Here is a 27547-nt window from a genome sequence, read left to right on the forward strand (position 1 = left end):
AGAAATTTGAAATCCATGTTTACTAGTCTGGGTGGAGAGGCCTGTTTGTGAACATGCAGTGGCTTGAGCACAGACAGGCACTGGCCAGTCACCCCTTGATGCCCAGCATGCCACAGAAATTAAAACACTTGATCTGAGAAAGGGGTCCTTTGTAGCTCTGCAAGCAGTGCCAGTTTGCATGGAACGGATATTGAAAATGTTTTCGCTGACAGCTAGTTTTAATTCTCATCCTTTAATACTGAAATTGCTATTACACTTGTCATCACATTAAGAAAAGAGAAAAAAAATGTCAGATGTTATCAGAACGTATTTTTAAGATCAAAACTAAACTGAAAAAGACACAGACCCACATATCCCACCTTCTGCACCCTTTCCCTAAATCCGACGCCTCCCCACCTCCCAAGAAACAGATGGATTTAAATCTTTGTACTTTACAGTCATGAGTGATCCTCTCCGTTTCCATGTTTGCATAACTGGGACACTTTATGACTATTTCAATAAAAAAAAGATTAATCCGTTTTTATTGCTAATTCATAAAGCATTATGTAGCCATTTGTCACATCCTAGTTTATTAAATATAAACTGAATTAGTTTTTAGTTGACAACAACAAAACCCCAAAAAACAATAATGAACATTTATCCCTAAACTAAAAATAGTTCAGAAATGTCTTTAAATGTTTCTGCAGAGAATAATGGCAAAAAGAATAAAATGGAAAAACTGACAAGGCAAGAAGACGCTCTTTCTCATAGACTTTTGCACTGCAGGTTATGTACATGACAGTCTCGTGGGAACACAGCAAGAGCTAAGCCCGACTGCACTCGACTGCCATTTCTCAAGTGTGAACGCTCCCAAAATGTAAAGGGGATAAAATCTGGCAACTTCTTCGGTACAGCCCAGGCTTGGCAATACCAATTACAGAAGTTAGCTCTACAGGCATCTACAAACTCATAACGCATTAGTTTAAGAACTTTGTAATTATGAATGAAGTGACTGTTAGAAATATATTACAATATTTGAAAACAATCATTTGAAAGCTAACCTTCACTTTCAGATGGAAAATGATCGTAAGCTTCTTGAACTCAAGTTTCCTACATAGTGGTACACACAATCCTTGTGGCGATATAAAGTCAGAATACATCACTGTGCATTCTTGTCAAATTTGAATTGTGAGCAATGTTACATAAAATGTAGCACTTATTTTACTTCACATGTGAGACCGTTAGTCACCACACCTTACGGTAAACTTTTCAGTTATTGTGGCTTTTTCAGGAAATAAATATATATCAGTGCAGCTGTATTTCATTCATATTGTCCCTTTAGAAGCCAATATCCAAAAAAGCTTATTTTGACACTCGTATTGTATTGTTAGACAGAAGACCTACAGTATGTAATAATGTAACATGGAACCTGTGGGAAACTATACTGTATGTAGCCTGCCACATGTTATTTTTTGTGTTTGCGCAGAGAGAAAGTGGAGAATGGACACAGATGTTTGCTATAAGATGAGTTGTTGGTGACTGTATTGAACCCCAAAATGAAAACAAAAATGCCTTCTCAAAAATATACTGTAAGTGCTCTCATCTGGCACTTTACAGGGTAACAAATTTGTGTCTGTTTTAAGTGATATTTGTCAGCGACAGACACTTTGAAGGATGAATTTGGAAATAACACAGGGACTGTTTTAAACGAAAGGGGTGAGTAAAGCTAACATTAAGCCTCATCACAGATCACAGAGTGTAATTGTGCTGTACAGAGTAGGAAAGACATATCCATCCCTCCTTCTTGTTCACATTTCTGTACTAGTGATCCCACCACCTTCCAACAAGCCAGTCCAGTCTTGTCCAAAACTTGTCCAGTTTTTTCATGGCTTTTCAGTCACCAGTACGGATGTGCTCAGCCGCCTTAAACCTTAAATTATGGTGAAGGGTGAGGGGGATCCTGAAAATGCTGACTTTAATATCAGGGGAGAGACCAAAACTAGTTTCTTCCAGTTATCTTTGATGTAATCACAGATTTACTCTTTAGTGATTTACTTTCCTTTGGGATTTGTCATTAAAAGGCTCGATATTGGAATTAGATTAGATATAAATTTAAAGTTGAAAACTATATTTTTATATCTTAAGTGAAAAAATATTTTGGATGGATATTATAAGATATTCCAAACCACAACAGCACATTTTGTTTTCATATAGTACTGTTCTTCTAAAGTAAAAAAAACTCATGCATTTGCTCTGAAAAAGGAAATTAAATCTCTATTGCGTATTGAAAAGCAGATGTGTTTTAAATTAAATTAGAAAAACAAGCATCTTTCACTGCAGAAGCATTGGGTAAACATGGATGAATTCCCAGAGAAATTCTAAAATATTTTGACCCTAAGCATTCCCAAAATTTAATTTAGATCTGACTAGATCACTCATGACAGAGAGCTGTGACTGTTTTATTGTTTCAGACTCCTGTTTCCTTCAGATACCTCCCTTTGCCCTCTGCAGGACAGACTTGTGTCCCTCTCCCCATCTGCACTTTTACACCCAGTACAAGCACTGGCACAGATTTTGATTTCTCATGTCAGCCTGGAGTATCTTAGTCAAACCTGGCTTTGAAAAGCCGCAGATCTAAATACTGTGCTTCCTTACCGCAGTAAAAACTTTCACAAGAGTAGCAGATGTTTATTTTGGTGTTGGAGTCGGGCAGGCATCAACACCGTGACCCTCCCACTGTGAAGGTAGCGGATGCTTTTAAACTTATAAACGCTTAAGTGTTTGACATGATACAGCAAATTTAAAGAGGCACTCTTGCTTTGATTGAAGCTCTGTTTGTATATATAGTATGCACAGAGTCCAGTTTCAAAAGGTCAATTCCGAAAGACAGTTATTTCCCTGAAATTACAATGAAACCTGCCAATTTGGGGCTCAGCAGTTATTATTCATTACTATATTAATTTAATTGAAATTGATAAAGTTGTAGCTGTTACTCCGAGGAGCAAAATCAATGAGCTCTTGAAGAATGTGACGTCTGCGTGTTTGCAGTGAGGGCCCGACACAGTTAAGAAACAGCACAGAGAGACCAAACATGAGAAATAAAAACCTTCACGTAGAAATAAACGCCCTGCCACTCCCCTCTAACGACATGACTGTTCTAGAGTACGGAAAAGGCAAAGAGCAGATTAAAGAGCCCAGCTTATTCTGCACCCCCGAGGCAGCAGTCCAGAGCGTGCCCCGGCTGGTGCCGCTAGCCCCCGGTCCCTGCTTGTAGTCTGTGCTCAGGCGCCCCATGTGTACAACATGTGAAGAAAAAAAAGAGGCGGCTAGTAAGAGTATGGAGAGCTGCAGCCACACAGAATACCAACAGAGCGTTTACCTGCCCCTGCGTTCTGCGGGTATGCCATGTAGCCGCCTCTTCCACGGGCCCCCCTACCTGAGCCACGTGCTGCCGCCACCGCCGCTGCCGCCACCGGTCCGTACGCCGTCGCCGGGAAGCCTGCGGGAAGAGCACAGAGGTCACAGGGAGACTGCGTGACAGAGCTGGGAAGACACGGCACGAACAGGTGCTGGCCTGAGGATCATTCTGCATCACAGGCCTGGGCAGAGGTGCCTGGCTCCAAAGATCCTGACTTCCTGGGCTCCACTGAGACAGCACTTCAGAAAAAACACCCCTCGCTGAGACCGCACCGCTGACAAGGCAATCAGGGAAGCAGCTGTATTGAAAACTGAGATTGTTCAGAGGATTAAGTACTTTGCCTTGTGTACAAAGTTAACTTTTTTCCATGTACTGTACATAAGAATGAATCTTAATACACTATCTGTGATTAAAACTATAAGCACTACTGCTCTGCTGGGATAATTGCATCTTCAAACGAGAAACTTTGATAATGTTATCTCTTATATGTAACTAGAGATTTCCATAGCTTGTTTTGGGAGAGCGGTTTGTGATTGTGTTTATAGATGATCTCTTCTGTACCAGAATGTAAGGCATCAATGCCGAGAGGGGGCTACATTCAGATAACCCAACTGTCAGGCCCAAGTGTTTTTGAGATCCAGATTCTCGGGAGACAGAAGCAGTAGCGCTGTTCCGTGAGGTGACCGTCAGTGGGAGAGAACTGGTTTGGCTGTGGTTGCCATCCTGCTGACCCACAGGGTGGATGGCTTGCAGAGAGGCACCATATAAAATGCAACACCATTGATCGACTCCCTGGCTCACCATAAGTCTGTCTCAAGCCTGCAGTGGCTGTTCGTGACGTTTTTACAGCTGCAGTAATTGCATTGTGCCTTCACTTCCCAATTAGACATGTACACATACAGAGCTCCTTGCCGGGGGCTGGGCTGGGTCTGTTTCCTTGGATGTGACAAGGGGCTGGCATGCTCATTTAGTGAAATTAAGTCATTAGGATTTTTTTAAACGCTCACCATCATTTTAATCTGCATGGGGTTTCCGCGCTGGTTAATCGAGTTAACAGGGCTGTTTGGTTGAGCTAGATGATTTTCTTTTTTTTTCCCATTCTGCACTTCCTTCTGTTTTAATTGGCGAATACATTTTCACACCACGGCAACAGATAGCTGGGAAAAGGGCTGATTTGTCTTTGGGTGGTATTTTACCACTGGAAAAACATTCTTTAAATAGCAACAGTCTGCCATTGACAAACTTCCAGGGGCTTTGCATAATTTTTTAATCCCAGGATAAAGGAAAATGTATTTGTCATCACTATATTGAAGACTCTGTAGTTTCATATGTGCATTATAAGAGCAGCACCATTGCCCATTCTAAGATTAGACAGCTTCATGTTCCAGAGTTAAAATTACGCATTTTTATGCATTTATTCATTGTTGTTTTCCCTTAAGATACTTTCTTAGACAATTAAATAAAAAATAAATAAGCCAGGATCATGTAGAGTTAGTATTTTATGTTGATTATTTGTACTTGTACTAAGAGGTTTGTTTATTAGTCTATGATGGCTCAGGGAATCTGCACAGAATTAATATTCTGAAGTATTATAATAAACCAAGAAACGCTGATGGGGAAGCCCTCAATCTTTATCACAGTGAATCCATGAAAGCAAAAAGGTTTAATTAAAGCCTTGTCACAGACACCTCAAAGCGTCGGCTGAACATTAATAACTTTCATACTAGTTATAAAATGAAGCGTTAGTCTTTGCACTTGAAAAAAAGTGTTAATCCATGCATGCTGCAATTTTTCTATCTTTGCAGGAGCAATGCCAGCACATGGAACAGGCAGCTCCGCAGGAAGGAAAGGCTCCTTCAGCTTGCATGGAATTAGCGGGAAAGGGTTAACCTGAAGTATCACTACCATCAGGCCCAGAAAAACAATGGAAAATGCGACACACTTTCGTACACTGTAGTCCACTTAAGTCAACCGCCACTAATCTCGTTGTCTTCACGCGCAGAGCTCATAAAGTCAAGAAACCGAATCATTTGCAGTCGCTGCGGTGGAAGTTATGCTTCGTAACTCAATCAATCTAGATGATAATTTAGACTATCGGCACTGTAAATGCCGGCTGCTGTCTGACAGAGTGATTGCCCCTGGGGAAAATGGATGATTTGTGGGGATACATTGCGCAGGGTTGGGTGAACCAGCCTTACCAAGCACCCCATTTCAGCTCAGCTTTATGGCACTTGGAATCAAGGATTAATTGCTTGTTACAGAGTGCTCTTTACGGCCTTTCAGCAATATGGGGCTCGGAGCTGAATGCTGAAGAAAGTTAACAGGAATGGTCTTTGGAGCAATGTAGTGATTTATGTGTGTAGCAGGATTGCTTAATAAATACTATGTCTTATCCGATTTCATTGACATTTGAATTGTTCTAATTAAATAATTTATTTTTGTGACATTTGTAACTCGTCAATAATCTTGATAAGTCTTTTATAAGATTCTAAGGGGCTGAGAATAATAACTAAAGTGCTGTTAATTGTTTCAATTTAAAATTTTCCATAAACCAGGCTAAAGTGCGAACTTGAGATTTCAATGAAGTGGGAAAGCTACTAAATTAATACTAAAATAAGAATTAATACATAAAATAGAACAGCAGTCATTCCAGTTAAAGAAAGCTGTTCTGTCAGCACTTTAAAAATAAAGGCATGGCTGCACAGCTGTATCTGGGAGCAAAATAACATGGTTCTCCACCTTTCAATTTGCAGGGTGCATTACATTAATGGTACCTATCTCATTGTGTGTTTATTCCTTAGTTGTAGTACAAATAACTAACATAAGCTAATTCAAGGCATCAGCCAAGTCCCACAATTAACATGCATGCCAGATATCTCAGGATTAGCTGCATGACTCTTCAGAAAAAGCTACAGGACTCCCAGGACTCCCCCTCTGCCCCTCAGTTTTTTTAATCCATGTGATCACTGAAAGCATACAGTTATAAAATCTTTGAACCATTACAATACGCCTTGGGATCCTGCCTGCTGTAAGTACTAAATGTGACCTTTCTATAGTTACAGTGCCTGGCAAACATTTTCAAGTGGGCATTGGAGAGAAAGAAGAATGTGTTTTTGTAACAGTTCCTAGAACGTACCTGAATGTGAAACTCCTGCAAGGCTTTGATCACAAGAGAAGGGTCTATAATGGTTCAAAATTCTATGGTAGAAACTAAAGAAGCTTACAACAAAAGACAACAGGAGACAAAAGAGTATAACACTGAGAAACAGAAATACAAGCCAAAATGTCTACACCTAGCATTCCTATGCTAGAAGCACAAAGGCCATTAGAAATCTACAAAAACACACCACACAGCCACTACATTAGAAAAAGATGAATTATAAAAAAGGAAACAACATACTTGCATTTAGATACGGCAATAGTGCTGTTTGAGGGGGAAAACAGGGCCTGTTATTAAGAGTAAAAAACTCAGTTTCTCTGACTAGATTATCAGCATACCTGCATCATAATATCATAAAAGAAAATAAATCAAAACACTCTGTCTGCAACATTATTACAAATACAATTACCCACTGGGTTTCTAATTAAAACACATCTTTGACTAAACAATGTCTAGGCCAGACGTAAACCCTAAATTCAGACAATGAAATCCTGATACTGGCAGATGGTACTATTGAGACATGAGGATTCCACATAATTATGCGCTTTTCTAGTATTAGTTTTTGATGTAGATGAAGACTTTTCCCTCTCCCACCCACTGTGCAAATAGCTTTTTTTCAGAAGTTATATATTAATGAAAGCTGCAAATCATTTTGGTGCTGATATGAACATTTCAATAATGAAAACACTCGGCCAGAAAACACCCCCATTAGCTCTCTTGTCGTTTTTTATTTGTGTTTCTTTATTATTTAAAAATTGTTATTCTACTATTTACAGCAATTACTTTCAAATGCCTGCCCATTCTGTGACAACAAATCTAATACAACATTTCCTAGTCTGTGCAATCAATTATATTTTACCAAGGACAGTGGGATGCTCACAGGTTTTGTCAAACACAAATACATGAGAAAGCCATATTGCACAGTGTTGCCTGCACCGTGAGGGACAACATAAAACAATTCAGGGAAGGATTTAATTCTTTCTTCAGAAAGCAGTGATGTTCAGATCTTAACACTGTAACATATTATAGTTTTTTTATTTAGCTTAGAAGACACATTGGCATCATCACAAATGATATCGCATCATTGTGAATTTGGTTTACCTCTAATTTCCCTGCTTGCACGCTAAAGATTGAAACGGAAGAACAATCCAAGCATTGGACAGCTGGCTCTGATGAAATGCAAATGTACTCATTTCTTTTGAAACAAGATGGGAACTGCCTCCCAGTTGGAAATAAACTAGTGGACATAATCTCAAAATAAACTACAACAGATCGTTTTGAATGTACTTTATCAATGTCTCTTATGAACAGATATCTGTCTATGTGCATGTGTACTATATGTATAAGGATAATATTTTTAAAAATAAACTACACAGAAAATAGAAAAGAAAGCAAAGCAGTTATTGCCTATATTATTAAGAGGTGAAAGTTTCTGAGGAATAAACTCTACACAGCCTCAAAGCCTACAGAGTCAGAGGATTCTTAAGAGTCTAATCCAAGAAAAGAGAAAAGGGAATCTCCATGACGACACTAAAAGAAGTACCAAACAGGTTCCAACCCATGAAACAGGATGGAACAAAGGCTTCTTTCTTGCCACCTTGGCAGAGTGTGCGTAGGAATTCAGTGAAGCTGTACCAAAGCAGTCCATTCAGTGACCCTCCACAGTGTGAGAATACTCCCTCAGAGCCCCATCAAGAAGGATGAAAGAATGCAGAAAACAAAAAAACTGGCAACAACTGGTAGAATATAGTGAATTTGTTACTTTTGTGGACCTGCTGAGAATGGACACCTTCATGGCCACAACATCTGCTAACATGACCACATGTCCTCCTGGTCGCTGTCCACCTGGGACAGGAGCAGTAGCATTAATGATATATTTTTAATAACGCATTTCAACAGTTTGAAAGAAGAGGTTCAGCTATGTGCCACAAAATGCACCAGTCCTTACAGTTTGAAAAATACTTAGAGAATACTCCAAGAAAAGAGCTGCAAGCAAATATTGACTACAAGGGGTGAAACACTGGGAAGAAGACAACTTAACTTCTACATTATATGCCATATTGTTCAAAATCAAATTCATTTTTGTTTCCAGTACTTTTTTGCTCATCATCCATCCATGACCATTTAGAATGTTCTCATCAGGATTTTTAAAAATTAATAGAACATATCCGACTAAGTATCTTTTGTCTGTATAATTTGAACACGTACAGAACTCTTCAAAATAAGTATATAGATGTGAAAGACTTATGTCAGGTAGTAGCAGATAAAGAACAGAAGAACAAAGCACGACAGTAAAACAGGCCCATTTTCATACCACACTAATATACTGAGAATCAAAATAGACTTATCACTTATAACTACATTGCACTCACAAAGTTATTGCCAGGAAAATGACCATCTTTTTCGTAAGAGATGCATTAACGTTTTATTAAATACACACAACGTGGGTAAATTCAATATTCTTAACGTCAACGAGGCTGATCAACAGGGGGCTGACAGGCTATGGGTACAGTATGTGCGGCTATCACTGTAAGCAATATAAGCTGTGTATCTGCAACTCGTGCTCTGCACCAGGTGGCAGATACGGTCCTGTGGGATGCTGTGCAATTCCTCCTGTAAAGGCTGGACAGGCCTGTGCCTGTTCACTGGTCTCTGAGCCCTAGACACTATACGTCATCCGAGCTCAACCCACACAAATTCAATGGGGCTCATTGGAGAACAGGAAAAATGTCACAGTGACACCTTATGAGAAAGCTTTTGCTAGATGGCATTGGCACTACATCAAGACTTCAGCTTATTCAAAAAACAAACTGACCCCTAAACGGTAGAATGACCTCCAAAAACACATAAGAGATGCCCCTATGACCTCAGCCTTTAAAGATTGAAGACCTATTTCTTTAGTCTATAGTATAATAGCTCATCTGATGTTCAGAGTGTGTTACATACTGCTATTTACCTCTTCCACCTAGTCACTCTAACATGATTTTTCTATATTTATTATTCCCAATGTCTGGATCCAAGCATTGGATGCAGAGCACACAGTCCATCAGGACATATAATAGGCCCAAGAAGGCAAATCCAGGAGCCAGGAAACCACAGCTATTTCACACATAATTCTGACAACAGACCCAGGGCAGCAGGAAGATTTGAGTATAGAGATTGTCTGTGATTTATTAGAATTATTGTACCACAAAACATATTGCTTGGGGGTGGCGACCATTGGGCCTGGGACCCCTGAAGTTTTATTTTACCCCATTGGGAGTTTGTATTTTCCACTGTGCTCACTGTGCCTACCGCTCCTGTATAATAGTCAACTGCTATATAATTAATTTTCGTTGTGGCAACATATTGCAAAAAAATATGTTTTACTTTATTGCTTTTCATCAGACTTGACATTCAACAGGTTAAATCACCTCATCATCTGTACCCAGTCAAATCTCCCGCTAATGAGATGACTTAGTACTTATGCAACAAAGTCACCTAAGTGTATTACAGTCAGTCATACAGTATATGATCAAGAAGACAAAATGATTCCAAAAACATGTAGTCTGTATATTTTATTTTTCCAAGAACATTCATGCATTAATACTGTGATAAGTTACTTTTGATGCTCATTATATTATTACTGTTGTAGCAACCCTCAATCACTGGAAATTAAAAGATAAAATCAAGCAATTCATTTTGTGAGTAAATGTTAACTAGTCATCCACATATCCCTGCATCTTAATAAACAGCTGTCATCATTACTGCAGAGAAAATGCCCTTTCCTGCAGCAGCTGAGCACAATCCCTTGTTTTCACACAGTGTCTTTCCTTCCCTTGGTAATAACAAAGAGCTTTCATATTTACTGACTGGCAAAGTTCTTGAAAAAGATGAACTTTTAAGGATTAGATGAGTTAATTAGCAGATCTCTGTGGCTCATTGTTTTGTATTCGCATCATAAGAAGCTGCCCAAGAGAGGCGCTGCAGCATTAAAATCAATTTCATGGCGCTTTATTACTGAAGAGATAAAGCCAATATTTAGCTTTCAATATTTTGCAATTATATCACCCTTCTCGCCACATCAATAGTTTTGCTTTATGACTCCTAACAAGCCGTCTGAGAGGACAAGGGCACATCTGTCTCCAGATGGAGTGCCTGAAGGTTTGTCCTCACCACTCTGCTCACAGAGGAAACAAGCTCATTCCTCTGCTCTGGCAAAGAAGAAAAATGCAATAAAAGCTTGGTGTACACTGCAGAGTTTTTGGTTATTTTTCTGATCTTGTCTTTCTTTAAAGGTAGGCAAACTACTTGATATTAAATATTCCTTGGAATTCTACACAGATGTTGTGAGATTCTCACGGTTTCACAATAATCTGTAAACTGTAGATTCTTATGTTTCTTGCAGAAAATTACAATTCAAAATATTTTGCTTGTGTTAATCAGATCTCACATTTTAATTGTAGCTACTAAAAAACAAACAGATATGATTTTAAATGTGGTCTTGACCATTAAACTTTATAGCTATATCATACAGATAAGAATAGTCCATAGTAATAAAAAGGTTTTAGTATCCTTCCTGGAGAGATCAGCGAGAAACCTGCTTCTCTTTTGCATGCAACAAACAAAAATGTGCAGCCAGTCTGTGTTATGCATCATGCAGACGTTCTCAAGCTGGAGAGGTCATTGTGAGACACAGAGCATGCTCTTGAAGCTCTCTCTTCATGCATCTGCCACAAGCCTATTTATAGCATTGACCCCTACAGCTGGAATGCACGGTCATCCTTGTTCTGTCTCTCTCTGCCCTGGCTCCCCCTGGTTGCCCCGCTCCCCCTTCTCTGTCACAGCACACAAAACCCCAGTGGCAGCCTGAGATGAAAACTTTCATCAAGTTAAACACAGCAGTGTTGCACACAAGACTGGTCTGTACACTACAGTCAGCTCACTTGTATCAAAAGTAGAATACCTAAAACTACATGAACGTCATTTTTCTTAAACTTGGTTGAAAGACAGTTTAAATCTAGCCAAATTCGAGATGCAAATATGCTACATTGATTCCCACTGTCTACGTACAGTATATTTCTCATGCAGAAATGTTTTTTGATGTCGTTTTTCTACATAACCAACTTCTTTCCTTCCTAACACAAACTGCCTAAAAAGGGCAGGTTTCCAATGTTTGGAGTGCTTAAAGGAAAAAGATACTCTTTTAGCAGCACTTTAATTCTCTGTTGCACACAATTAGATAAAAGAAAAGCTAACAGCAAACACATTGAACTTAAGGTTCTTTTCTGATTTGTAGACTGATGTTAATCTTGCATGGGACAAATTGAAAAATCTGTGCTGTGAATTCCTTCCAGGACACAGGGGCTGTGAGGGAGATCTGCATGTCTCAGGATGAGTCAGTGATTTGTTATTTACTGAACTAAGAAATGTGTTAACACCTCAGTTGTGATATCCATTATGAACTGTCTATAAATGAGCTATTACTATGTTATCAATGATTTTAAAAAGAGCTATAATATTATTGCACAGAATATGGCACATTCTATGGTCAGGATTACTAACATTTCATTAATCCACAGTAGAGGCTGGTTATCACATTTATGTTAAGTACTTATTAATACTTTATAAATATTCAATTTATTTTTACATAATGCTTTTCACAACAAGGTTGCCCCAAGGCACTTAACAAAGCTGTGTGACAGTAAATGACATTACAATACAGAAAGAGAAAAACCCAGAAGACAACAGAGAAGGGGAACCAAAATCTCCTCTGTAAGGAGAAAAAAAACCTCTAGGGGTCTAAGATCAACTGGCTGCCCAACCCCTCTGGGCATGCTAACATTATACATTTCTAAAAAATGTGGACATATGTCATTCATAAAACATTTTAAATGCTATTTGCAACCCCTGATCTAAAGGGCTACCCTAAATTTCTGTGCCTGTAACTAAAGGAGCTAAGTCCTTTTAGAAACCCTGTCATTTTACTTTTGGTATTATGGAGACCATTCATACACTACACGTCCTCAATATCACTTGAGAAGGCAATGTGAGCACAGAAGGCCTCTGCTGAGCTCCAGTTTAACAGGGAGGTTAAGTGACAAGTTTGAAGAGACTGTCATTCTACTGCAAGAAACAGCTATCAGTCAGGTGTAATGTACCAGCAGGCAATAAAGCAATGGTTGGGAGAGACAGGTGTGATTGTCAGTGATTATGATCATCATAGCTTAGCCAGAAAGAACTCCTAAAAACATTCTTCAGAAGAAAATGTGCTGTTATGCTTTTACTTGAAAAAAATGTTATGCATTTATTGCATTCTACACTCCTGTGCTTGTAGACTGATATTTTTCTCAGCAGAGTACCTGGTTTAACTTAGCCATTTTTATACCTCTCAGTACCTCTAGGCACAATTCGCACACCAACGAGATCTGTACTGCCTGCCCCTGTAGTTTTCCTTACTATGCCCTGTACTGGAAGGCTACCAAGCTTTCGATTATATGTGCCAGCTCTCTGCAATGAATCATAAAGTGACTGCCTAACAGTGCCCTGTTTAAAAAGATGAGACCAGCCAGGGCACTGCCTGTTATATCTCAGCAACAGTAACCTGAATCATATGGTACCTAACCCACCCACCATTTTTCTAGCTCTCTCTGGTGATTAATAAAGATAAATCATGGTTCAATTCAAATCAACTTTATTCAAGAAAAAAAATACACAGATGCTTTAAACAGCAGAACCCATATCAAAATGGCTAGGTTTAAACAGGCAGATGAAGGATGGAGACAAGAACTCAGGACCCTATTATTCATTTGGATGGAGCTCATTCATGATACTAAAACAGCCTCGAAAGAGAGTAACGTGAGTGTAAGCTGAATAACTAAAAAACAAAAAACCTTCAATGCTTCAGTTCTCTGTTCCCTTTAAATACATTAGAAAGGATAAAAAACAACAAATAAACAGAACATCTCCATAGCTACCTTTTCATCTGCAGACTGACAAGTGCCTCAATATTGTTGTGCTTCAGTGGAAACCCTTGTCTTTTGTTGGTTTCAAAAGGCCTTTCTGCAGAGCTATCAAAGTGTAGGCAACAATAACACGAAATGTAGACGAGCGATCGGAGAGAACTCTGTATTCATTCCGTACACTGAAGTGCTTCTATCTGAGCTATCTCATCTCTTTATACTTTAATTAAATTTTAATATGTCACAGCTTATTAAATAAAAAAAATAAAACATCAGTGGCTGTCCAGGCATTTGCAATATAAATGGAACAGAAGGTGTTAAAAGAGGTGGAGGAGTGGGACAAATGAAACATTAATTCGGTACACTGCCCTTCTTAACAGCAGATTGGAGATTTTGATTTGAAAAAAAAATCACAAGAGCAGGCGTCACAGTTCTGACTGTACGTGTTTCATACATCATTTAACATAATGGCTTAAGAAGACAGCAGGCGGATTTACAGAATTCAAACGGCATGTTTCTCCTAACTTGTCTATTAATAGTTTTTGTCTCAAGAGGAGAGTAAGTAGATGCCGCAGCTCAGCAGTCATGGGGAGGGCACGTGGGGTTATTTGCTGTTCTGCATTAATGAACTAGATCTGATTGTAGAATGTAAAAAAGACAGCCCTTGTATTTCAGCAATTGTCAAACCCCAGGGTTCACAGAATGACAACAAACTTGAGTTGAGTGGGTAAAATGAGGTACACATACGGATACATGACAATATGCACAATATTTGTCTTTTAAAGACCAGACATCTTACATTAAATACATAACACAAAACTGCCACCTGCCCAATTTCTTCTGCAGGGTACATTTTCTCTTCAGTCTTTAGGTTATGTTAAAATCCTCTATAAGCCTAAGCAGCTAAAAGGGTCTGAGCTGATCCCCATTTACTGTACATCCCATTAAGTATACTTACAAAACTCCCATGTCCCTGGATGGGATGCTAGTTCTATGAAAGCTAAGCACCAGATGAACTGCAGTGCTCATATGCAAACGATTAAAGCAACCTATTCAAGGAGACATCAGCTGAGTCAACAATGCAGATTCAAAACTACAGTCGTAATGACTACTCCATATTTGTACTGCCTTGAACTTAAAAATAGGAGTAATGTACCCTAACACATCCCTGGTTCAGACTGATATCAACAAGTATTTACAAGGTGACTTTCAAATGCATATACACCCAAATGAAAGCAAATATTCTTTGAACAAATCTGCAAAATTAAAGAGCACAGAGAGACATCAGACTGCACCTACTTAAAAGCAATTTAATAGCACCAGGCTTGTTACTGAGCACAGTGATTAATTAAACCTGGCCACCTAGGCCCTCTCATTAACATTGAAGTAAACACCCTTTATTTGTTATGCATTTAAATATGTGTTGTGGAAAAAAATCTTTTGTGAAACTGTGAAATGGTATTGCAGACTAAAACAAAATAAAGCCTGGTACGAAAGAAAAGAGGAAGGCTTCCAAAGAAGTTTAAAAAAAGCATTACCAAAGTCCAGGACTGCTGTTATTGGTTCTACTTTATATATACATTGATTTATATATGCTATTTCACAAATGTAACTTATTGAAATAATTAATAAATCATTAATATATAGCAATTTACAATAAATATAATTAGAGCAATAATGCAATGTCACCACCAGGTGGGGCAAAACAGCACTACAGTAAAATAACAGTATAATTAGAAGTATAGTAATGTTACAAGGAGAGTTAGCAGCACAGGTTAAGAATGAGTAGTGTTTGACTTTTTCAGTGTTATTTGACAACAACGTACTTCCCATTAAAAAGCAATTAACAGTCTCTGCATTTCCAATGAATTCCAGTTTAGCCCTCTGGGTATAGGATTTTCTTAATTATTTAAAAAATTGTAGATGTAATTATTATAAACTCCACACTTCTCCAATCTATTGAAAAGAACATTGTCAGGGTGTATTATAGCACAACTGGCAAAAATAATTATGAAGTTGTATAGTAATAAGATGCAGAACTGAAATGCAAGCTAAGTGGGTGATCACTGTCATCTGTAAACTGTGATTTAGAGATTGATGAGACCCAACAAGTGGATAAGATTTAAAAAATGTCAGATTGCAATATTTCTCATGTAGCAGATTTTTATTTTTTTTTAAAAAGGAAACAAAATCAAACGTAGTTTTAAAGTGGCGTCATGTGATAAACACTGAAAATGCAGAATGTTAAGATTAAGAAATGCATCCTGTGAATGAGACCTACAACTAAGAGACATGAAAATTACATAGGATGCATAGACACTGAATCTACAAAATCACAGGCTGTCATTGGGATAGGAGCAAAATTGCACTAGCGCTTACTGTGACATTATTGCCCCAAGTGAGGGCTGATGAGCTGTGGTATGTTGAGCATTACCAAGCTTAAAAGAACATGAAAGCCCTGTTAAACTCAGTCTCATCTGCTGTCTGGCTCATTGATCTTCCCTGCAGTATTATCTCTATGAGGCACTTTTTATATTTCTCCTATTTTGCTCATGTGGTAAAATTCAGGCTGTATAGGCTATTACAGTGATCACCTCCATCACTGAAGTAAAAAAAAAAAACAGCTCTGTAATGATAGTGATTCTTAAATGTACTATGACATCCCATTTAAGTGCTGCTTTCTCAATGTACAAAATTATGATGCACATAAATAACATTTCAAATAAGTAGTGGAGATTAATATACAGTGGTCACAAAAGCTGATCTTCCGCATGTGAATTCATAAAACAGTCTGTGTGAAAACTGTATCACCCTAGTTCATCTGCTGCAGGCTCTCCACTCTGAAAAGCAACGCTGAGCATCACAGAAAACAAAATGATGTCATTTTAAGTGAAGGATGTTGATCCACATAAGACTGGAACTTTTCAGGAGTATTGATTTCATACTGAGCTTAGATACCTCTTAGTCAGGTCATAGCGCTACAAGCTGATAGTTAACCAATGTGATTAAAATCTGAATTAAAAGAGAAAATATCCTGTGAAACAAGCTGAAAGAGACAAGAATGTAGATGTGCAGAATGTGCAGAAGCATAGAGGCTTGCTCCCCTTTGTGACCATACACACTTACAGGCATGGATCATCCACGTACACACATACATATAAATAGGTACAAAAACATGAAACCCTTTTAGGTCTGCAAGACATTGAAATCATTTGCCTCCTAACGCCTACTCGCTTAATAAGCTAGCATTTCAATTAAAGGTAATTTAATGCTCAAGTACAGGATGAGGTGGCACAGCTGCTGAAGTGCTTGTCTCTTTCACTTATAGGACACTAGCTTATATTCGAGTTCAATTACACTGAGTCCTCCCTAAAAAAGACCAATCAAGGGCATTCATAAGCACCATACATTGCCAAGGGCATGTTTGCTACAGGCAGGAATGTTTAAAGCAGCTGCGATAGTTGAGAGGCCTTCATTAATTTGCAATACCTGAAATATTCCAGGAGAATTCACCTTTTCATATCAGCTTGCAGAACATTATACTGTAAGCGTACCTCCTGTGCATACCTGACCACCTGACTAATCTGCAGAAGGAATTAAACGAGATAAAGATGATGCAGGAACCCCTTCTTTGGATTTCCAGATTCGATTCAATTTTAACTGTAAGTACTGTATGGCTGCAGTTGGAGGTGTTGCTGTTGCAGCACCCTAGGAAATTTCACTTTGATTGAAAAAATAACTTCCCTCTCCCCATTTCAAATGGAAGTTACAAGAAAAACAAAGAAATAAAACCCTGATAGTGTGAGCATTTTCTGGATGTATATTTTTTACTGAGAAAAAGACAAGTAAGGAAGTCCTTGCAGGTTTTAAAAATCCTTTTCTTATGAAGGGTTTTAGAGATTTCCCATTTGGATAAGACACTATTGAAAGAAGGAAAGCAGAAGATGTATTCCTTTTCAAAATAAAGAGCTGATTTCAGGATTTTTTCCCATGTTTTGTTGTTGTTGTTGTTTCAATTTCCTGGAGTTATAGCGAGTTATTCAAACAGAAGCTCTCCCGCCTGGTTTAGCTTTGACAGTGATCCGTTTGCATAACTGATTGGGCCTTAATCAAAAGTGAAACATCAATTTTCAATGTCTGGCCACCTAGAAAGAATCAACTAATGGAGAAGTGAAGTTTTAAGCGCTCATTTATTATAGACAAATACTGAAGTGATTTAAAGGAACTATGACCTTCCTTGACTTCTCGTTACAAATACATAAATTCTGGCTTTCATCAAATAGAGCTTCTTAGAACACACAATATGGCTTATTCTAGGTGTAAAAAAAGTTATTGAAATTATTAGACAATATAAACTGAGCACGTTATTATATTTGTTATTATATTTCACTATGGTGTTTTCTAAAAAAGGTATAGCTTGCCTAGCTGAGATTCAAAATAGCTCTTACAGATATCCTTGACATGGCACTCTCAACAAACAACAGGAACATATTCTGTTAGTGACTACAGCGTATTTGTATAACATTTCCAAACCCTTTTACCTCAGTCACAGCTGGTGACTTGCAATCTTTTAGCTCAGTGTACATCTTGCAAGAGACTGCAATATTGTCTGATAATGCTACCCAAAACTCAGTGCAAACTGTATTTAGCTGAATTCAGTCCTAAGAGACAGCATGTGCCAAATCACACAGGACTGTTGTCAGGAAAGAAAGGAAAAAAAACAACAACTCTTCTCGGCTTTTGGGATTCAACTTCAGCAACATATCCCCTTGTGGGTCATTCTGCTTGTTTATGGGACTCACAGAGGTGTTTTTCTCTGATATACTGCTATTGAAGTGTCAATTTCTGTCACATAAAAATGATGGAAAGCAGTGTACTACGCCCATATATCTCTGTGGCAAGTGCCAGGACAAAATGTGGAGATAGTGAATTGCAGCCAACTCCTGTCAAGACCTGCTTATCGGCTTCAAGGTTTGTTGACCACATTAGACATAGACATTAACATGGGAACATAAAAACAACAGTGAAAACTGGCCCTGCAGCTTGGGTTTTCTGTTCCATTTGCAACTGTTTGCTGTAGCTAATCCATGATTGTTTAAGTGTTCTTCAGTGGCAGTGTCTGTTAAGTGAATGAACCACTGGTTGGATCAATGTATGCTAACACAAATGAAATGGAACTGCCGGAATCGCCTGCCCCCTACTCCGGCTCATCAACCCCTGCAGTATATCCTAATGTCATCTAGGCTCCCGACCTCCACAAATAAGCACCCCCTGACATCAAGCTTCAGCAGAGGTGGTTAACAGCAGGTAAAAAAATGCATAATTCCTTTTCCAAAAAACCTTCTAAAAATTCTTTATGTACTGTGGGAATATTGTTTCAGATGCCCCAATTGCTGTTTGTTTATGGACTTAAAAAATACATAAAAAATACATAAAATACATAAAAAATGGCGACGTGGCTTACTAATGGTGGGTCCCTTGCAGAACTGGTGGCTTGGTTTCACTGAAAACATGAGATGAAAACAGACAAAGCTTTTCCTTGAAGGAATGCAGCGCACTGGAGTCAAAGTCGTGACCTGGCAAACTACTGGAGGCATTAACAATACTCTGTGCAAACAAGCTGTTTCCTTACATCTGTATTGCATCTTGACTAGTCCTAGATCACTGTGGGACTGGACAGTGAAAAACCGACATCGCAACATGTCTTTTCAACTTCACAAGGAAAAGATACAAACAAAAAAAATCTAAAAATGGGTAACCACATATATACAAATCCAAACACACATATACACCCAGTCACACAAATACAAAAACCAGAAACAAAAGGACTTGACAATACTCTTAAGTATTGTACGGTGTATACAGATACATAGCCTACACACACTGACAGCATCCCTGTGTTACTCCACACGCACACAAACTGATTTTTGTCTTCTTCTTTTTTTTAACTCCCCTATGTGGATTATAGAAAGTACTTCACAAAAATTAGCTCAACTCTTTTCACCAAAGTCAATTTTTAACCTACCAAGCAACAGAGATTATGATAAATCCCTGGAAGCTACAAGAACTCAGAAAATGCTTTTTCACCTTACATGTACTACACCAAGGTCATTGACAATATCTGAGATTCGCCGAGAAAAAGAATACATTGTGAGCTATGCTGGAGAAGATAATTTTACAGGGAAAGCCAAGGGATTAACGGAGAGTGAAAAGTTAACTCTCTACAATCATACGCTCGCTTCAGTTCATTGCTAGACCACTCTTCCCTTTCCACTTGGTTAGGAGCCAGGATACGGGAGGTGATGAGAATCCAAAAGGTAACACTGTATCCCAAACACTGTCAGGTTTCTTCATTTAAACAACACAATCAAGTCAGAAAACATCAGTTTGTAATCTACCCTAACTCTGTATGAATTCAGACTACTGGCAGAGCGATGCAATTAACTGGAGACATTCATCAGTGATGTCATGCATGGTATTTGTTTGTGAGAGTACATAAACATAACTATGTAAATCTGTGAGAATTAATCCTTATTCTTCCCATTCACCTTGCAGGAAACAGGGACATTGCCCCATGTATATGTAGAGTGAAAAGATGTTTTAAGATACACTCTTGTTTTTGACTTACCATTGACCATTTAATGATCATTAGAAATTCTTACAAGAGGCCTTTTCCTTAAAAAAATAACATTTTGTTTGGCCTGAGTGTCTCTCTATTATACACCTGTGACACTGTTTATATGACGAAGGGCTAGACAGCATTTATCCTGCAAATATGAACATTAAATGTTGAATTCACAGATAGAATAAGCCTAAAGTGATGTTTAATCCCCTTTACTGGGCTTAGTCACACCACTCACTTCTCAAATGGCTGCCAATTTATGCTTCTTCATTCTATTTTTTCTTGCTTTTTTAAGTCCACAGTCAGTAATATTCCATCTCGGCTTGAGGTCTGTTTATAATTGTGAAATGTGTACAATACAATTTGCATTTTCGTTTGCATTAAAATGCTAAGTGCACTGGAAATAGTCCTGACATTAAAACAACAATACAGTATACTGTACTTCTGCGCAACCTCCTTCATAGATGAAGTGAATAGATTCACAATGCTAATAAATGTGTCAGAGTTGAGATTTTGACAGACATTTCACCTGAGCTAATTGGGAACTTTTGTTTTATGTGGATTTTGTTCAGACTGCATCAATGCGTTAAAATAAAAACAGAATAAAGAAACCCTTATTCTTCTGTTTCATTACCATTTGTATGATACATTTATATGGAAAAGGATTCTACCCACACATGAACACAACACTTACTGTACAAGGTTAATTATTGTCAGATTACATTTCCAACTATTTTTTTAAAAATACTGCAAAAAATAATTTATTGTTACTGCATGTCATACATTAAAGACTGTTATGCCTTATCTGCAAGATAACTGAAGCCTTACAGAGTTAACACAGATTGCATTTAAGGTGCTTAAATATAGCATGAAATAAACAGCATGCCTCAGTAATGTCCTATCAGTCTGAACATCTTTCTTGCTACAATTGTGCATGGCTGTGGGAGCAACTGCATACAGAAGACTGCAAACACAATCACAGTCAAAATTTTAAAGTAACACAATAGTAGCCAAATAACATCACTATATATTTTCAATTTTTTGTTTTAACTTTTTATATCACTTTTAAAGTGATTTGCATACCTTGTTTGAACGTTGGTGTTAGAAGGCTATAAAACCTTATCCTAACACCTCACAGGGTAAAATTCCCAAAATATTTGAGGAAAATTTGTCTTTAAACAAATTGTTACATAAATTGTTCCACTGTGCCATTTTTATTTTTCAGAAATGATCAACTTTTGTGGAAATTTCTTGATTGTTGTCTCATTCTATATTTCTCAAGGTTCTCACACCTGCGATATCTGACTCCTTTTTTACCGTTTTTTACTGAACCAAAACAAATGCTTGCAATCGAACATCGAGAGCGAATGAGGGGCAGTTTTCCTTCACAAGCACAACTGTATTTCTCCCATGCATCCCCCGTCTGACTCCTTCCCAGCTGTCTCATTAAAATATTCCCTGAGAGCTTCACGAAACACCCAACACCCCAGGTCTACGCAAGGTCTGTACATTAACATGGTGAGGCAAAGAAACAGGCAGTTTAACAAAATGAAACTTACCAGGGAATTGGTAGCTGTAGCTCGGGGCAAATCCAGTGTATCCACGACCATACGTTGCAACAATGTTTGGGTAACCTTGAGGACGAGATGGAAACAGGTTTGATTAATTTGAGCCCAGCTCCTGACAGTGACCAAGTCATGCTGACAGGGGCTACATTTAAAAATTAGCTACAGTTTCTGAAGGCCTTGCTTTTCATTTGATATCAATCAGCATTACTGATACAGCTGCACTGTAGTCACAGACCCAAAAGCAGATATTTAGCTCTTGGTAAGACAGTCGAACTTGTTAACCACTGCATTTTATTTGTGATCAGTAACTTTATTTATATTATGTAGTATTTCTGTGTTTGTGCACGTAGGATATATTAAGACAGTGAAAGGTGTTCTGAATTCCAACTCTGATGTAGAAAATAAATGGAACGTGTTGTTTGGGAATTCACTCACAATCTGTTTTGGTTGCTATCTTTGCTGATGCAGAAACTTTTAATAATGATGACTTCAGATCTTTGCCTCAAAGTGTATCTTCTACTGTTTATTTTGTACCAAACATACTACTGTGCAGAATTCAGTGAAGCAGATCGTTTTCACACAGGAAAATGAACAGATACTACACACAACTTGTACAGCTGCTAGATTAAGAGAGGGCAGTGCACCTCTTATGTGTGTGTTTAAATCATTTAGATCTATCAAAGGAAAATATTAAAGCATAAACTGCCCAACTTAAAAAAACATTTAACATGGTTAAACATTTAACCATACTTGAAATCTTAAAAAAAAACATTTATGAAGACCATATTGACCATACTTGAACATATTCACTACTGGATTGACAAAATGGTTTTAAGTTCAGGTGGGTAGCTGCGTCAGCATGCGTAGGCTGCAAAGGAACAAGTAATAGGTTTATTCCATGCTGAAAAAAGAAGAAAGAGAACACAACGTTTCGGCCGTGGAGCCTTCTTCAGGTGTCAACACCTGAAGAAGGCTCCACGCTCCACACCTGAAGAAGGCTCCACGGCCGAAACGTTGTGTTCTCTTTCTTCTTTTTTTCAGCATGGAATAAACCTATTACTTGTTCCAAAATGGTTTTAAGTTTTGTTTTCCGAAATGAAGGTAAGATTTAGTGAAAGTGATACTATTGGAAGCTAAATTAACCACTTAAATTATCACTCTCAGAGCTGCTTTGGTAGCGTATACCTGAAGTGGTTTGCCTTTGCTGTCACACTGCTTTCTAAACATGGGCCCAGAAGTTAATTATCTGGACAGGTTTCAAACAGCAGCAGGCAGTGAGCATATTGAGTGTGTGTATGGGTGTGTGTGTCCAGAGGCCTTTGAAGGTTCTGGCATCAAGTTTTAAAATAATAATTAAAAAAATGGGAACGTAAGCATCATTGAAGCTGAAGCAAAATTTTATCAAATAAAATACATAGATTTTTCTCTTTTTTATCCATTCAGGACGCCCAAAAGCTGTAGTGCTCTTTTCAAAGGCTTTCAGCTTTATGATGTAGTGCAGCATGCCCACAGTGGCAGCTGTATTGTCTAATTAACACTTAACTAGTTGTTAGTCCCACAACCATGCTTCATGTAGAATAAACAACCTTTTAACATATATAACATATAACATATATAGAGAAATCAAATTTGTGGAACAGAAAACAAAAAGTGCTGTTTTACGCTTAAAAAGTAACCTTGCATGACTTGACATAAGCCAAAATTGACTTCCTTGAAAAAACTTTTTTGCCTTTAAATGGTTTTGACCTTCTTGCTCAATGTAATAAGAGTTTTTCATCCGTACTCTTATCCAGATATTTTGGTATTTCTTATGCACTAGCATAACTGGTAAACCTAACACTTCATTAAAGAAGATGTGATACAACTTTGAATTATTCCAGCACTCAGGCAAAAACTATTCCTGTAACAAAAACTGTAGCATTATGTTATGTGTTTCATGTTCAAGCCAGTCCCATTACAAGTAGTTCTGCTCTTTTGGAAAACTATAAATAACGCCAGCATATTTTGAATTTATGCATGTATGTTTTTTTTAGAAAAATATCATACTTTTATCATTGGATCACTCATGATTGACTGTGATACACTAGAGTGGCTTTGCAACTTAAACACTTAATTAGTGAGAGAGTTGACTGAACACAGGTGATGAGATGAGACAGGTGATGAATGTCAAGCCTGGTAAATGTTGAGAAAGAACAACATAAAAACAAACTAGGAATGATGTGTTTATCAAGAGAACAACTTCATACTATCAAGATGCTGCAGAAATACCTTGTGTTGAACCATCAGCGGTGGAGTCAAGCCTATTTGGCAAAGAATCAAGGTTTTGTGCAGAACACCCTCATGGACATCAGTGAGTATTGTGAGTATAAAGTGCTGAATGATAATGCTAATCGTTTTGTACAACAGAACAATCAATGGGGAAGTCCAGTGTGATAGTATGGGCAGTAGCGTACAGTCACCACAGAACTCTATTTGTAGTGATTGATGGCAACCCGGCTGCAAGGTACCAGATTAATCACATACTGGAACCTCATTTTCGTCCCTTCCTGTGGGCTCATCCTAATGGGATTCCAGCAGGACAAAGCACAGCACCATACTGTTCATTTAACAATGCTGCAACATCCTTGCGAGATCATGCTGTGGAAGCCACCATTCGAAAAAGATGACATGATCTGGGGATATTGGGATCAGAGACCAGTGAACAGGCACATACATGCTTGTACAGGCTCTATGAGAGAAATGGGACAGGATCCAAGAAGATAGCATCTGTAACCAGGCACAATGCACGAGTTGGAGATATATAGCCTGTATTGCTTCCAGCAGTGGAGACACATGCTACTAGCCTGTCATTTTCATTGTAGACCCCCTGTTGATCAATCCTGTTGACGACAAATGTTAATCAGCATAATGAATTTACTTATGTCGTGTCTTTTCAATAAAGTGTCAGTTCATCTACAAAAAAGATTGTCATTTTCCTGATAACTTTATGAATTTGTTGCAGCTGTAAGTGATAAATTTCTTTTGATGTTTAGTATACTTGGGAAATTAAACAGGATAAAATGGTAAGATTCTGAACCTTCTATCCAGACAGTACTGTGGTGTTTTTGTAAAGGAAAAAAACAAAAATGACATCTCACAGGGGCCTTCTGCTGATGCATATTAACGAAACTCCTACAGGCGGGGGTAGGAGAATGGCTTCAGGTCGGTGCTCAGCTGGGGGACTGTACAGTTGCAGCAGTGCTGCGATTCCAGTTTAAACTTGAAATGTTACTCCTGGTAATAAATGTCAAATCACAGTTTGCTACCCATGAGAAACTTCAATTTAATCCTTAAAAGCTGAAAAGCTGCCTTTTACTCTCAGATACAATGGTACTGCAGAGGTGTTTGGGTGGCAATATATTACTTAAACGAGACCCTGCTACTCAGTTTGTGAGCCTTGTGGAATGTGGGCCTCACTGAAAAATAGAAATGTTTATTTATGGGCACCGGTAAATTTGGGCACTACTCAAGAGCTGCTGTATAAAGAAAGCACCAGAGTTTTCAAATGGAAATTGCTACATCGGGTGAAAATGGGTTTCCCCTCGAAGTCAGTAGTGACCAAACTGAACTGATGTCCTTTCATTGAACTCAATGCATTTTTAAGCAGCCACATATAATTTAAACTATGAATTTCAAAATCAATTTTGCAATAAAGAGTTCTGCCTGTCTCGTAAAGTTTGCTGTTTTATATTTCAAAAATTTCAGAAACAAGTTTTTGCTTCACTGCACACATTGGGAGGGGTGAAACTCCATAACTTTGTTGCCCCTCTTCCTTGACTAGTTACAGTGCATTGAGCAACATAACCCTTTGTACCTTTTTAGCAAGAAGAGTAAATGCCAGATTCTCATGCTAAATATACATGACATAGGGTTTTCCTTTGACATTTAAAGAGCTTACGATGAATGTACTTTGGTTCGGTACTATTGACAGTGGGGGATTAACACACTTCTATGCCAGCACCTCAGGGTACCATGGGACAACTATGGATCGTCAGCAGCATAAAGAACAGCATCCTGCCTGCAGCCCGGGGCCAGGAAGACATCAGTCACAGTATCACTGACTGCACACATTGCCACAGCCCAGCCACCCCCTCCTGCGCTGCACCAAACTCTAAATAAATACATGCTTCACACACATTATTATGGTAAATATGTCATGCATATAAATATCACATGCATAACCTTGGGGCTTTTGGTCTCCAGAAATGTATGTACGAATGATATGGGTTAAGCAGATAAAATGGATTTAAAACTGACAGCTTTTCCTGAAGCAGTTGCTGCACTGTGTACTTTTATCCCAGCAGTTAACCAGGCAAGAACAAAATCTATTGGTACTTACACTTTTAATAGCAGAGCTAAGCATCTGGTCCAACCTGAAGTCCTACCATGATGAAGAGAGGGAAACCATGAGGCGCCAGTGCTGTTTCCTAGTCATGGTTTCTCCCAGTATTACTGTAAATAAAGTCTGTCATTTCATCTATGCTGCTTCCTCACTCTCTTATTTGTGTTATTAATATGCATGCTAATGCACCTATTTTATGGCTCAACAGTTCAGATTCACTTTAAAATCAATTATCCATCTGGTAAACCCATATTTCGCACAGACTTAAATGTGTATTAATTTCAGCAAACATACATGCGGCATAACACAATAAAGATAAATGGCCTGATTACGTGCAATAAACAATGGAAGAGAGAAGCGTTTTTAATGAGATTTGGCAAATAAGAAATCACAGTTCCTTAAATAATGAGTCTTGTTGATTTTTTATGCAAATGTTTTAAAGAAAATGTTTCGCTATCCTGCTTTTCCAATTTCATTAAGATAAGAGTGCCTCTAAATAACGATGCATTTAATATGCTAACCCTTAATCCACTCCAGTGACTCCTCAACTTTAAACTTCTCTCACTTTCATCATGGCTTTGATCCAGATATCTATTAATAAGATTATAACTATTCTGAAATCTAAATTTAGTCTCAATCACAACTGCTAGAAGAAAAAGCAATAATTAAAAAAACAAACTTACTCGTTTTAGGTTAGTGGTTTTGACCCGATGGGCTAAGCTGTTATAATTAGTTTGGGAGGTTAAGGGGGACTTGATAAAGATGAAATACACTAACAGGCAGACCCCTAAATGAAGCCAGTGATATCCATATCCCATTATTCAGCACACTTGAGGTCAGGCAGATGAAATCATAAATTTATAATATAACATTACTTCAATTTTCCTCTTCATTTAGCTCTGTAATGCATAGCTGTGCTCCGGTGAATTTAGGGCTGGGATTCGCGCAGTGGCAATGGGGCTGGCTGAATATCAATAGCATATTTCACGCAAGCCCTGCGAGGATGCTTCATCAAGCCAAATTACAGGCGGGACGACCTATCCTGCAGCTTCCATTAGCCGCCATTCGGATTCCGCACCCAGCATCAAACGATTTATTTGCTTCAGTTACTTTCAGCAGACGATCAATCTCAGAGTAATTATCTCTTGTCACTAAAGCAGAGACGAGGATCGGGGAAAAACACCCTCTGCGGCTGTGTGCCTGTCTTGTTCTTGTCAAATCTACAGAAAACTGCACTGTCAAAACAAGTTTAGCACCTCTGAGTGGAGCATGGAGATGGAGCCATGGTCCTGTGATCATGGCCTCTTCCGCTCCAGTGTCTTACTGCCAGAGGTGCAGAGCAGACATACAGTAAGCACTGCGAACCGGGGCTGGCTTTAAATGTTTCACTGGCTTTAATGCCAGTGGAAGTGCACCAAACCAAACTGGCAGTGCACCAATGGAGTTCCTTATTGCACTGTTAGCAATATACAGGAAAT

General features: G+C 38.4%; 1 protein-coding gene across 23 annotated transcripts in view; it reads right to left on the bottom strand.

The window, feature by feature from the left end:
* msi2b (musashi RNA-binding protein 2b) overlaps positions 1–27547 on the bottom strand; it is a 231443-nt gene that overhangs the window by 34029 nt on the left and 169867 nt on the right. For 7 of the 23 annotated variants that reach the window (XM_088907270.1, XM_088907254.1, XM_088907256.1 and 4 more), the window contains exons 10-12: positions 21680–21754; positions 6798–6821; positions 3359–3478 (exon numbers count right to left, since the gene is read on the bottom strand). In XM_088907270.1, coding sequence (XP_088763396.1) covers positions 3359–3478; positions 6798–6821; positions 21680–21754 — 219 coding nt within the window. The remainder of the gene's footprint in view (positions 1–3358; positions 3479–6797; positions 6822–21679; positions 21755–27547) is intronic. The other 16 variants (XM_088907278.1, XM_088907276.1, XM_088907268.1 and 13 more) reach the window with 3 other exon arrangements.

The sequence above is a fragment of the Atractosteus spatula genome, chromosome 27, assembly GCF_055471065.1.
Source record: "Atractosteus spatula isolate fAtrSpa1 chromosome 27, fAtrSpa1.hap1, whole genome shotgun sequence".
Taxonomy (NCBI): domain Eukaryota; kingdom Metazoa; phylum Chordata; class Actinopteri; order Semionotiformes; family Lepisosteidae; genus Atractosteus; species Atractosteus spatula.